At 59.1% G+C, this 13,790-nt stretch overlaps 1 protein-coding gene across 1 annotated transcript in view; it reads right to left on the bottom strand.

Moving 5' to 3' along the window:
* SREBF2 (sterol regulatory element binding transcription factor 2) overlaps positions 1-13,790 on the bottom strand; it is a 63,310-nt gene that overhangs the window by 15,498 nt on the left and 34,022 nt on the right. The window contains exons 4-11 of the mRNA XM_002721384.5: positions 13,188-13,334; positions 11,151-11,372; positions 10,213-10,327; positions 9,299-9,480; positions 7,087-7,279; positions 6,463-6,644; positions 4,570-4,846; positions 2,214-2,383 (exon numbers count right to left, since the gene is read on the bottom strand). Coding sequence (XP_002721430.4) covers positions 2,214-2,383; positions 4,570-4,846; positions 6,463-6,644; positions 7,087-7,279; positions 9,299-9,480; positions 10,213-10,327; positions 11,151-11,372; positions 13,188-13,334 — 1,488 coding nt within the window. The remainder of the gene's footprint in view (positions 1-2,213; positions 2,384-4,569; positions 4,847-6,462; positions 6,645-7,086; positions 7,280-9,298; positions 9,481-10,212; positions 10,328-11,150; positions 11,373-13,187; positions 13,335-13,790) is intronic.

Genomic DNA, 13,790 nt, shown 5'->3' with positions numbered 1-13,790 from the left:
CCTGCGCCCCTGTGGGAGACCCAGAAGAAGCTCCTGGCTTGAGACTGGCCCAGCCCTGGCTGCTGCAGCCATCTGGGGAGTGAACCAGCAGGTGGAAGACCTCTCTGTCTTTCCCTCTTTCTCTCTGTAACTCTTCCAAATAAATAAACCTTTTTTAAAAATTAGTAAATTTATTTTTATTTACTTAAAAGGTAGAGACACAGAGAAATCTTCTCCCTGCTGGTTCACTCCCCAAACACTTGAAACAGCAAGGGCAGGGGCTGGGCCACGCTGAAGCTGAGGGTCTCCCACGCGGGAAGTATTGAGCCATCTGCCGCAAGGGCACACGTTAGCAGGAAGCTGGGACGGGGAACGGAGCCCACACTCTGGTAAATGGGAGGGGCACCCCCGGCAGTATCCGCTGGTTCACTCCCCAGATGGCTGCAACAGCCGGAGCTGTGCCGATCCAAAGCCAGGAGCTTCTTCTGAGTCTCCCACGCGCGCACAGGGGCCAAGGCCTGCTCTCCCAGGTCGTGGCAGAGAGCTGGATTGGAAGTGGAGTAACCGGGACTGGCACCGGCGCCCGTGTGGGATGCTGGCACTGCAGGTGGCGGCTTTAATCGCTGCACCACATGCGGCTCCCAGGGCAGTACCTCGGGTGTCTCTCGCTGTCTGCTGGTTTCACGGGCTTTTACTTTGTGAGGTCGCTGAGCTGCGTGCTAAGGACGTTCTGTACCTACACACACACTGGACTGCAGGACAACGTTTACAGAAACAACAAGTAACAGGCAGAGTAAACAGAATCCAGAATAGAAGAGTGGCTACCTTGTGGTGGGGGAGGTGGGAAGAGAGAGAAGAACGGCCTGAGGGGCCGCTGGGGGGGGGGGGGGGTCTGAGAACAATATGTTGCCTGAAAAAAATTATTTATTCATTGCATTCCACAGAAACCCACACAGGACAGCCAGACGGAGCTCCCACCCACTGGTGCCCTCCGCGAATGCCCGCCGGCAGCAGGGGTGGGCAAGGCTGAAGCCAGGAACTCAATCCAGGCCCCTCCCATGGTGGCAGGGACCAATGCCTGCACGCCACTGAGCCTTCCTGCCGTGCCCCAGGGTGTGCGTCAGCAGGAAGCTGGAATCAGGAGTGCAGCCGGGACTCAACCCTGGGCCCCTGATAAGGATGCCGCGGCCTCAGCCACTACGGCAAATGCTGGCCCACGTCCCACTGCTCGACTGGATTGCACGGTGAGCTCACTGAGTGCACACCGTCAAGCCGTAGAGTTATAATGTGTGCACGTTACACAAGTGTGACGGCACTGACCTAGAGCAGAAACACACACCGGGAGGGGCTGGACTCACCGCCGCCTGCTGTCTAAGCTGGGGAAGCCCACCCTGACTTCACCTGAGGCCACGGGCAGGAGCTCGCCGGGCTCCCGGGCAGCGAGTTAGCTTTGCCTGGCACCCACCCCAGCACCGCCCTGAAGGCCTGGTTCCCGTCTGGATTCCCAGCCAGATGGGATGCTGCCTGAGGACAAGGCCCCGCCCTGCGGCATGTGCACTCCGGAAGTGGTACTTGGTGGCTTTTGCTAGTGACCGAATTCAGGGCGACCGTCCTGTCTGCAATGAGACACAGGGTGGAGCCGGGCTTCCCCATGCCCTCTGTCGCCCAGACTATCATGAGGCACCTTGGGAGCCCCACCAGTGTCACCACAGGGCACAGCTCACCCCTGCCAGTACCCAGATATGGAAACAAACCGTGACGTGCCAGTCCCGTTCCGAACATATCTCACACACTCAGCTGGAGAGGCCGAGTGAGACCGGCAGCCTCGGACGGTGACCCGGCTGTGAGTGCCCAGGGCTGGCTCCGAGCCAGGCACCGCCCGGCCCCAGCTCCCGCCCTGCGCCCTGAGCTCCTCGCACAGACACACTGGGCTGTTTTGTGTGTGGGTTTTTTTTTAATTTGTGGACCCACAGCACTGTGATCAACACAAAGTGCCCAATAAAAACCTTCTGGGTAAATAAAAGAACCCGGAGGCCTAAGCGGAGATTCTGAGAATTTTCATGAAGGGCAAAGGAGCCACACATCAACCACTCGTGGAACCAATCTCCGCACCTCAGGCCCCGCTCTGTCCTGGCTCCGCCTCATTCTCTGCTCTGGTGTCTGGTGGAATAAACGACCCAAGACTGCCCACTCATCACAATTCCGACAGCTCCACTCTTGGGGAGGGTACTCACGGCCAGGAAGCCCAGTTTGCCTCCACACCGGGTCTTGAGCCCCATGGCAGCCGTCAGATGGATCTCGACCAGCGTGCTTGGCGGGATCTTCTCCTCTGCACACTCGGCCAGGTTCACAGCGCACAGAGCCATGTGTACGTCCGAGCAGGCGGACCCTGCCGGAAGCTTCCCTAGGGCAGGAAACAGATGCTCATGTTGACAGACCTTCCACAGCAAACTTCTTACTCACTCTACACAGCCGGAGTGACGGCGTTCCCAGAGGAGGGGGTTTTGTGGACAGGCCTGGACAGGGTGCTGGGCACTGTGGCTTCCTGCTGTGTGCACCTGTCCACCTCCCAGGGTGGCTGAGGACATGGCACCCGGCTCTGTGTCACGGGGCTGTCCACATTACTGCACACCGTTTTTTATGCAGTGTCAACAGTATGGCCACATTCTGCTCATACCATCCCAAGTCCCCCGCCAAATTCAGCAGCAGTAACAAACAAAAACCGACTGGGTTTGTTTGTACTTAAAATCCCCAGTTTAGAAGCACACATTTCTTTGAGGGGAGAAGAAATGTAAGACAGCAATGACAGATGCTGGACAGTAGGTGGACGGCCAGGGCACACTCACTACACACTCCCCTGGTGACATAGAAGTCCGGGGACGAGGTGGCCTCGCACAGCCCAAGGGCCCGCCACAGCTCTCCCGAGACTGCATGGCGTCACCTGCTTTGGTCCTCAGCACAGGGCTGGGAGGTGGCACAGGCCAGCGCCAAGGTCCAGCAGCGGCCAGCCGGGGCTCTGGCATCACCCAGGAGGCCCTGTCTCCCTGGTCTTCTCAGCGGCACAGGAGACCTCTGTGCCAGGCTCTGTTCCTACCGGCTGCTGCCTCCCGGCAGGAAAGCAGGGCAGAGGGAATGTGGACCCGTGTTCAGTCCTCTCGGTCCCCGGTGCCTCGCACAGGTTCTGGACCACAAGTGCTGAGAGCTGTGCAGCTTCCCAGCTGGGAGTCTACAGAGCCGGACAGCCGGGAGGCAGAGGCCTGGTGTGGGCCCGTCCTGCCCGCGGGCACACGAAGGCCCGGAGCAGAACAACACAGAAGGCAGCATCTCTCCTGAGGCTCTACACGGGCACAGGTGCTGACGCCGCACGCCGGCTCCACCGCCTCATCTCCTCGGGGCCTGGTTCTGCCCCACTTCCGGCTGAAGCCCCTGGCGGTCAGCAGGCATTTCCAGCCTCCCTGGGACCACTCCTGGCCCTCGTCAGACTTCTCAGCAGCAACCTCCCTCCTCAACCCTCTCGGCCCTCGTCCTTCCAACCCCGGGCATTTGGGGTCTCCTCGGACCTCTCCCACTGCCCCCCACCCCTGGCAGCCTTCACCCCGCCTCCGCGGCCTCTGCCCGCCCCCTGTGTGCGGGTGTCCTCCGGCAGCCCCGGGCAGCTCCCTCGGCTGTCACTCTCACCTGCAGGCCCGAGCCACGCTCTGTCCCGGCGGCAGAGCCAGCACGTCACTGCCTACTGACTTCCCCTCCCATCTCATGGCAGGAGTCCAAACTGGAGTTCCTCGCCTCTTCCCCGGGAACAGCGCTTTCTCCTGCTTTCTTTGCTTCTGTCGTTAGCATTACTGTTCCCCAGTACCCCAGCAAGAGGCCAGGAGCCACGGTAGCCACTCCCCTTCCTTGCCAGGCACATCCACAGTCCAGTCAAGTCCCCCTTGTACCGTCCCTCCGTCAGTCCTCCCAGCGTCTCTCACGTTCAGTCTGGCCGCCCCGACTGCACCCTGCCCCCCACGGGGCCACTTTCCAGCTGTCCCAGAGCGAGCCATCTAAAGGTGAGATGCACCACACAAATCACCCTCCTTCCACCCTCGCCGAGACACTGGCACCGGGATCCTTCGTGGTCCAGGCACCGCGCCAACCTCTGGGACAGGCTCCGCCCGGCAGGCCCACCTCCTGCAAAGTTAGCCACCTCCACACTTCCTCCCACAAAGCCAGGAAGTTTCTTGAACGCTCGGCCTTCCCAGGGACAGCAGGCTCCCGTGCCGAGTCTAACGTACTCAGCACACTGTCACTCACTCGCTGACCGCTCTGCCCTTCCATGAGCTTGGGAGCTTCCTGAATGAAATAAATGATCCTACTTCACTGAACTTAAAATGCCATCAATGTTAAGTCTCACCATTACTCTAAGAATCACTACAGGTAAACCGCCAACGTCACTGTTTATGGGACACCTCCCGTGGGCACCTTACAACCCACAAACCACGGGACTGTGGCTGGACCACCCGCTCTGAAAGATGACAGAGCAGTCAGAGCTTGGGTGGAGACCCGGCAAGCCACCCTGAGGGGCACTCAAGCCAGGAAGGCAGCCTGCCCCACCTGTGATGTGCAGCTGGTGCAGCCTGTGGTAGGCCAGGGCTGCGTCCCGGGCGCTGGTCTTGGCTTCGTCCTCGAAGCCGGCTGCGGTGGCCGGGGGGGCTCGCCGGCGCTGGAAGACCCTCTTGAGCAGCCAGCGCACCAGGCGCAGCTTCTGCAGGCTGTAGCGGATCACGTTCCAGGACAGGCTGCAGGCCAGGTCCAGGCGGGAGGTGGGCAGCGCCCGGCCCAGAACCGACAGGCAGGTCTGTAGGTTGGCGGCGGCAGCTGCGAAATCCCCCTACAAAGCAGCAAGGGGGCTGGGTGTGAGGGTCCTGGTCTGGCTGCAAGACTTCCACGCTCCTCTGCTTCACGGCTACAGAATCCATAACCAGTGAGGAGCATCTGGGGAAGTCCAGGAAGTCACGACAAAGTGGAACCGGCTCTCAGCTCTCCCCAGGGAAGTCCTGCTGATACCCAAGGGACTGCCTCCCGCCTTCCCGCCAACCGGGGCGCTCTGTGAGCAAACGCAGGGGACGTCCGCACGAAGACGGACACAGGAACCCGGACGGCCTGCTCTGCAGGGCCGTGGCCTCTCGGGGCAGTCCCTGGAGTCCTGAGAGAGAAATGCAGACGCGTGGCCCCATCCAGACCCAGTCACAACCCTCGGGGGCGGGGCCTGCGGGGTGAGTCTCATGTCTGCCACATTGGAGACCACGGTTTCAGACCAAACCACAGCTAACCTTTGCTGCCCTGATGGATCTAAGGGGGAGTCTACGGTGCTGCACTGCAGACCCCGCCGGCCACCCCTTAGACTGGGAGGCCGAAGCCCCAGGCCCACTATTTGGTCTTGGGAAACGCAGCACAGTCTCCCCTCCTTACCCCCGACATGAGCTGGTATGGCCCGTGCTTTGCGTCTCCTATGGTTATGGGAGTAGATGAGGGACAGTGGCTGGAGGTGCCCTCCGAGTGACCACCTCTAAGGTGGCAGCAGAACCGACATGGACAGACTGCACGCACCTGCACCCGCCTGTGGACACTGCTGTCCAGGAAACAGCCCCCAGGTCTCATGTACATTTAGGACCCACAGCCCTGGCCACGGCTGACGGACACAGACTGGCCAATGAGGTTCTCAACTGACAGCTGTCGCCTGCACAGGGCAGAGCGGGCGTGTGGCTGGCCGCAGGGAACGTGCCGCCTGCTGCCCTCCTGGGATGTGACTGCTTAGCTCCTCCTCCGGTGCCCTGGGTCGCCCTGGACTCTTCTGCACAGGCTGCCCTGTGTTGACTTCCAGCTCATTTTCTTGTTCCAAAACCTTCCCTGGCTCTCAGAGCACTGGGAATAAAGCCCGAATCAGTTACTAGTGAGGTCCCTCCAACGTGGGCCGCACACCGGCCGCTGTCCCCCACACCCCGGACCCGTCCACCACACAGCCCTTGAGGGCTACGGGCCGGGGAAGGCCATGGATTCACGTGGTCTGGTCCAGGCGAGGCAAGCGCAGGTGGGACTGGAAATTCAATACATCTACAGCAGGCTGATGTCTGAGCTCAAAGTTTTGTATAGTTCCCAGATGATGCTACGAATACCCAGATGGCCCTTAGCACAAACTACGGTCCCCAGCCCTGGCTTGGAAGGCCCTCCTGCCACGCCCACCTTTCTGCCTGCCCCAAGCGCTCTGCCAAGCCTCAGATCCCCCCGTTGAGAAGGCGGCTGCACTGCCTCCACCCGCCACGGCACCTGATTCCTCCCATGGCACAGCACGGATGGGAGATCACCCACCGTCCACCCCTGCCAGGAGCAGGGCCCCTGCCATCTGTACCACAGCCCTTCCCACAGGACCCACCCACACCGGACTCCACACAGGTTGCCGAGTTCTTAGGGAGCCTGTGGAGGAAGCTGAGGGTGGACAGCACTCACCCTGGAGAGGTCCAGGTCCGCCTGCCTCCGGTGCCTCCAAAAGGTGACGGAGGAGCGCGAGTGTGGCCGGATCACCGGCTCCCCGTGGACCAGCAGCTTCACGAAGACGCTCAGGACGATGACCCCATTGACCAGCCACAGCAGCAGCGTCGGCATCACCCAGTCAAGCCAGCCTGTGGGACCTGGGCGTGGCGGGGTGGGGGTGCACTCAGCAAGGGCCCCACGGACCCCGGAGTGAATGCCAGAGCCTCTGCCCCACGGCGGCCCATGGTCTACACGGCACTCCTGTAGCCCTGTCACCGCCACACTGAGCTCCACACGCATCTCTGCTAGCCCCAGAGGATCAGGACGCTGGCTTTCCAACTCAGCCGAGACGCACCACCCCTCCCCCTGCAGACAGGCACACTCCCCCTCCCCCGCCCCCTCCCAGGAACTCCTGCATGGCAGGTTCCTCATTTTTCTGTCCTCTCCACCTGAACGTGCGTCTGCCTTTTACTTCTAAAACGGGACTTGGGCAGTCCCTGTAGGCAGCAAGCAGAGGGGGCCGCAACAGCACCTGGGATCTACCAGGGGAGCGAACGGTCTGCGCGCAGTCCTCCCGCCACGGCTGCCCAGCCAGCCTACCTGACTCCAAGGAGAGGACGCTGCGGCTGGAGCCGGAGGACGGGTGCTGGTCGGTGTCGTGGGCCCCGCCCCACTGCAGCAGCGAGGTCAGGGGGTTAAAGGAGAGGCCCAGGAAGGTGAGGACGCACAGCAGGATGCGGGAGCGGTCCACCATGCCCAGCGCCACAGGGGGGGAGTCCGGCTCATCTTTGACCTGCAAACAGGGCCGGGAGGTGGGCATGCGTCCTGTGGGGGTTCGCGGCAGTTTCCTCGTATACACGCCAGGAAACAGACCACCAGGGAAGACAGGAAACAGCCAGGAGCGAACCGGGAAGCCCAGTTCACACAGCGCTGCTCACACACGGTGTGCTCTCCCTCGGTGGGCCGAGAAGAGACCATGCTCCCGACAGCGGGAGCGGAAGCGATTTTCTTTGGGGTAGAGCTCAGTCCCAACAGGACACTGGATGGTTCTGCTCCTGCGCGATTCCAGGACAGGGAAGGAGAATCTAAAGGGCCAGATGGCCAGTGGACCGTGGCTGCCTGGGGCTGGGGGCCAACGTGTGGGAGCCACCTGCCAGGTGTGCCAGGGCTTCCAGAGGCAATTCAAATGTCTGCATCTTCATTGTGCTGATAGTTACGTGGCTGCGCATGTCTGGAAAACTCCCAGGACTGTAGATGGTGAGCCGGCACTGTGGCATAGTGGGTAGATTTGCCATCTCCCGCACCGGCATCCCATAGAGGCACTGGTTCAAGTCCCAGCTGTTCCACTTCCGATCTAGCTCTCTGCGAATGCACCTAGGAAGGTCCAAGTGCTTGGGTCCCTGTACCCACATGGGAGACCTGGAAGAAGCTCCTGGCTTTGGCCTGGCCCGGCCCCAGTCATTGAGGCTATTTGGAGAATGAAGCAGCAGATGGAAGATCTGTCTCTCTGTTTCTCTGCCTTTCAAATAAATAAATCAATCTTTAGAAAGAACAATAAAAAAAGATATATTTTGGGGCCGGCACTGTGGCAAAGTAGGCTAAGCCTCTGCCTGAGGCACTGGCATCCCATATGGGCACTGGTTCGTGTCTTGGCTGCTCCTCTTCTGATCCAGCTCTCTGCTATGGCCTGGGAAAGCTGCGGAAGACGGCCCAAGTGCTTGGGTCCCTGCACCCATGTAGGAGACTGGGAAGAAGCTCCTGGCTCCTGGCTTCAGATCAGCCCAGCTCCAGTTGTTGCAGCCATTTGGGGAGAGAACCAGCAGACTGAAGACCTCTCTCTCTGTCTCCTCCTCTCTCTCTGTAACTCTACCTCTCAAATAAATAAGGAAATATTTCTATTTAAAAAAGATATATTTTTATTGCATGAAGTCATACCTCAGTAAAGCGCATTAAAGGCCATACTTTCGCGTGGACCTGCCTAAAGGATTTTGCCTGTTCCACGACAGCTGAGCCCACCAGCCCCGGGAGTCCACGCGGAGGGAGGGAGGCTGGCGCAGATCTTCCCTGAGCCCCGAGTGTGCAGAGCACACGGCTCCAAAAATGCTAAAACCATCTGAAAATGCCTTCTGATGATTCAGAAACCTCAGCTAATGCATCTCATACGCCGCACGGCCTGTTGTTGCCAAACTGTCACATCTGTACAATACATGGACAACGGAGAATGCCTGCTACAATAAACACACACCAGAGGCAACTTTGCTTCTGCAGCCAAATTGTCAACGTCAAAATGCTGCGTGGAACCCAGGGGTCTCCACAGGCTTCCCCGAAGCTCATTAGGCTCAGAACTTCTCTTAACTAGTTCCATTAAGATACAATCGCCAGAGGCTGTCTTTGAGGATTAAAAGCTCTTGGTTGCGATGTGACCTGTTAGACTGCAAACTGGAATCATCTCCAGAAAGAGGCAGCCTTGGCCTAAACCAGTGGCTCTGCCTCTGGTGTAGTGGTCTTGCCAGGCCCACCACGGGCCCAGGGAAGCCACAAGGCACCTCCGGCAAATCCCAGTGCCCGTGAACAGCGCTCCGGGCTCCAGCTCTGGATCTGGCACGCGTTGCTTCCTGAAAGGGCCTTTCAGCGGGGACCAGTCAAACCTGAGGGAGTTCCCCTCTGCTCTCCAGGACCTGGCTATTTCACAGAACTCCAGCTCTTCTCCGGCCCACGCCCTCTGAACGCTTGGCCCGCCCACCGGGCCCAGGCTCCCCGCCTCCCCACTGTGGCCCTGGGGGAGGGGGACTTCCAGGGGTCAGACTTGTACCTTTGCATCATCCAGCAGGGGGCTTCCCGGCTCTGAGTCGATGGAGTAGGGGGAGAAACCCGCTTGGGACCCCGAGTCGGAGGCCGGGGGGGACATCAGGAGGACATTCTGGTTAAAGTCATCGATCTTCAGGTCCACGTCGCTGTCCACCAGACTGCCTAGGTCGATGCCCTTCAGGAGCTCTGCAAAGAAAAGGCCACTGAGAGGCGAACAAGGTGCCCAGGGGTCCACCTGCTTCCTTGGGTTCCTGCCTCCCACATCGGAGTGCCAGTGCTGAGTCCTGGCTGCTCCGCTCTCGATTCAGCTTCCTGCTGACACGTTCTGGGAGGCAGCAGATGATAGCTCAATTGCTTGGGTCCCTGCCCCCACTTGGGAGACCTGGATGGAATTCTGGGCTACTGGCTTTGGCCTGGCCCAGTCCTGGCTGTTGTAGCCATTTGCGGAGTAACCTGGTGGACAGAACATCTCTCTTTCTTCATTTTTGTCACTCTGTCTCTCAAATAAAGAAATAAATTGTTGAGCTGGCATGGCGGCACAGTGGGGTAAGCTGCCTCCTGCATCCCATATGGGCGCTGGTTCAACCCCTGGCTGTTCCGCTTCTGATCCAGCTCCCGGCCAATGCACCTGGAAAAGCAGCACAAGACGGCCCAAGTGCTCGGGCCCCTGCACCCTCGGGGGAGACCCAGATGGAGCTCCAGGCTCTTGGCTTTGGCCTGGCTAGACCCTGGCTGTTGCACCCATTTAGGGAGTGAACCAGCAGATATAAGCTCTCTTCTGTAACTCTGCCTTTCAAATAAATAAAATACAGCTTCAAAACCAAGAAAACTCCAGCTTGTGACCAGTTTCCAGGGCCCCTGGGCGGGCTAGTGCCTAGCGCGCAGCCGGGAGGCCGACCCCGCATCACGCGTACTCACTGTTCTTCTGATTGGCCAGCTTCAGCACCATGTTCTCCTGGCGCAGCTTGTGATTGACCTGCTGCAGGTACTTGATGTAATCAATGGCCTTCCTGAGAACGCCGGACTTGTGCATCTGGGAAGGAAGGCAGGGGAGAGCAGAGCAGTCACCGCAGGCTGCGGACGGGCAGGGGCTGACGGTGTGGGAGGGGCAGACGCTGGCCCAGTGCCAGCTCGCCTGCTGACAGCTGTGCCACCTGGGACACACCACTCCCTGTGCCTGCACCTCACCCTCCCATTCCCAGGTGTGCAGTGAGGGCTACGATGTAACTCACGGGAGCCTGGCACAGCTGACAACAGAAGTAGCACTGTTGCTACTTCTTGCAACAACCCTGGCACCAGAAACACATTTTAAGGAAAGGAACACAACGCTGGGCAGTTATCAAGCGACAGTGATGCTTTTTCTTGAGGTAGATACTGTCTAGACTTGCAGGCTACAAGGGAAATTTCTGTTCAAATAAGGGACAGACGTAGGTGAAAACTCCTACTTGCCAGGAGACACGGAAGTGCACGGAAAGTCAATTTCCTCTGTTTGCCCCTGGTCAGAAATCCACCCTCCACTCTCTCTCTTCCCTAAAAGGTAAAACATGGCTAGTCACTCCTGAACACGGTGCCACCAAGGTATACAAGGTACACAAGGTACACAGGCTTTGCACTGGGCCCCTGTGAGTGGCAGGTGGCTTTCTCTTGCTTGCCCTGGGGGCCCAGGAGGGCCGCAGAGCACAGGGAAAGGGCAAAGGTTGTGGCGCATCACTGCCTTTCCATCTCTTGACAAAAGCGTTAGTCTGGCAAGCACTCAGCCTGGAACTGGGACTCCCCGAGCTCCCATGGCAGGCAGGTGGAGGGCGCCCGGTGGCCCGGCCCGGCCCGGCCCAGCACGGCATCTGGCTTGGCCGCACCTTGGCGTCTGTCCCCATGACCAGGTCTTTCAGCTCGATGATCTTGTCGTTGATGGAGGAGCGGTACCGCTTCTCAATGATGTTGTGGGTCGTCCGCCTTTCTCCTTCTTTGGGGGGATCGAGCTGCTTGACTCCCCCAGGCACCTGCTTAATGGGCACTTTGTCTTGCCCCATCATCACAGGCATCGTGGTCAGAATGGTCCCATTGCTGCCCACCAGGGTCTAGAACAAGCACACAAAGAGGCAGGGCCGTCCCTTGATTAGTCTGCACAAAGCACCTGTCAGCACACACCCGCCCAGCCCCGGCCCCATGGTACCATCCAGCCAGCTTCCCGCAGTCTGAGACCAGGCCTGGGGTAAGTCAGGCTCCAGGAACCTCTGATCCCTCGGCTGGCCACTCATTACCTCCTTCAGAACCGCAGCTGATAACCCCTCTACAAGAGGACTAACGTGGTGGAACATGCTGGCTGCAGGGACAAGCCACGTCCAGAACTGCCCAAGGAGCCCCACGGGGGCCGGGGGTCTGTCCTGAGGACCCCACGACACACAGCGCCCCACGGGGGCCAGGGGTCTGTCCTGAGGACCCCACGACACACAGCGCCCCACGGGGGCCAGGGGTCTGTCCTGAGGACCCCACGACACACAGCGCCCCACGGGGGCCAGGGGTCTGTCCTGAGGACCCCACGACACACAGCGCCCCACGGGGGCCAGGGGTCTGTCCTGAGGACCCCACGACACACAGCGCCCCACGGGGGCCAGGGGTCTGTCCTGAGGACCCCACGACACACAGCGCCCCACGGGGGCCAGGGATCTGTCTTGAGGACCCCACGACACACAACACACTGCTCCTTCTTAAGTGACAGAGAGGTAAATGACAGCACCTCTTCACACAGTCTGGCCATCGCATGGCTCACAGGAGGAACACTCAGGCTCAACCACAGCCACTTCATTAGACACAGGCCAACCAGAGGTTCCTCCTCCCCTTCCTCTTGTTTATTTACCAATGTTTGTTCTATTTTCTTCAAAAACGGCTTCAACATCCAAATGGCAAAAAAAAATAAAAATAAAAAATAAGGGCCAGCACAGTGGGGCAGCAGGTGAGGCCTCTACTTGAGACGTCAGCATCCCGTGTGGCAGTGCTGGGGTTCGAGTCCCAGCTGCTCTGCTTCTGACCTGGCTCCTTGCTGGTGCATCTGGAGGTGTGGGTGGATGGCCGAGCGCTTGGGTCCCTGCTGCCCACGTGGGAGGTGAGGGCTCCCGGCTTTGGCCTGGCCCAGCCCTGGCTATTGGCGCTATTTGGGGAGTGTTGCAGCAGATGGAAGATTCTGTGTCTCCCCCTCACCACCGCCCTCCCCCCACTTACTCTAAAGAGTAATCTTTAAAAAAACCCACCACAAACTTTGTCTGTAGCTTGATAAATGTTTCCGACTTACGCAAAGACGGCATGTGGACCACTCTTTCCCCCTTGGAACGTTCCCTCATGTTCCAGTCTATTTCTACCACCACGGCTTAGTCCCGCCTCCTCCCGAGCTCACATAAGTGCAGTCTCCCGCAGGAGCGCACGGCGACAGGTCTCGGACACTCCACACTATTTCTGGGGTGCAGCCAGGCTGTCTTAGCTATCACAGTTCTCTGCATTGTGGCTGGGGGGCTGAATATTCCCCAACTTGTTTATCTTCTGCTTTTATGAATAAAGCCACTGCTTCCACACTTGACGAGACTCGCCTGCTACAGGACGCTGAAGTGGCCGAGAACCCACAACTGACAGGTGTGGTGCCCGCCACGTTCCTGGCCTCGGAGGCGCTGTGTGGAGCTGTTGCCCCGGCCCTCCCATCACATACACGCGCACACACACTGGGGGACTGGGGGCACTTCTTCCAGGGAAAACAAAAGGACAAGGAGTGACCCTTGGAACTGGACCCACAAGGCCTCTGGAGCTCCACCACCCTCGTGGTGTAGAGACTTTCACGTCTCTGAGGTCCAGCTCCTCCCAGAAGGAGGCGCAGCGGGAGAAAGCCAGGAGAAGGCCGCTCTTACTGGTACTTGAAGGGCGGCTGTCTGGATGGGGGTGGTGAGGGCGGTGAGGGCCGGGTTCTGGACGGCAGCCATGACCGGGCTGCCATCTGTCTTCAGTGTGGTCAGAACGAGGGAATCTGTCTTGATGATCTGAGGCTGGACCAGGACCTGGACGCGGAAGGAAGGAAAACATGAAAAGGAAGGCAGCATTAGTTTTCTGTCTGGTGTTTGTTTCTTCCTGCATAAACACTCTGAGGAAGAACAAGAAAATAAAATTTTCATCAAACTGGGAATCAAAAAAAGTAGCAGGAAATCTTATAGCAGCCGTTTCAAACACTAGCTGTGCTGGACAGCCTGCGTGATGGGTTGGGGGGAGAAAGGAGGCAGCTGGAGGGGGTCTTGGAGGATAAAACAGTCAGTCCACTGTGAAACATAACATTTTTCCTGATTATAAAAATAATAGGGGACTAGTGCTGTGGCGTAGTGGGTGAAGCTGCCGCCAGCAGTACTGGCATCCTGTGTGGGCGCCGGTTCAGATCCTGGCTGCTCCACTTCCGGTCTGGTCTCTGCTGTGGCATGGGAAGGTGACAGAGGATGGCCCAGGTCCTTGCTCACTGCTCACGG

Source organism: Oryctolagus cuniculus, chromosome 11, assembly GCF_964237555.1.
Source record: "Oryctolagus cuniculus chromosome 11, mOryCun1.1, whole genome shotgun sequence".
In the NCBI taxonomy this organism is placed as follows: Eukaryota; Metazoa; Chordata; class Mammalia; order Lagomorpha; family Leporidae; genus Oryctolagus; species Oryctolagus cuniculus.
This window is presented reverse-complemented; position numbering and strand designations above follow the sequence as displayed.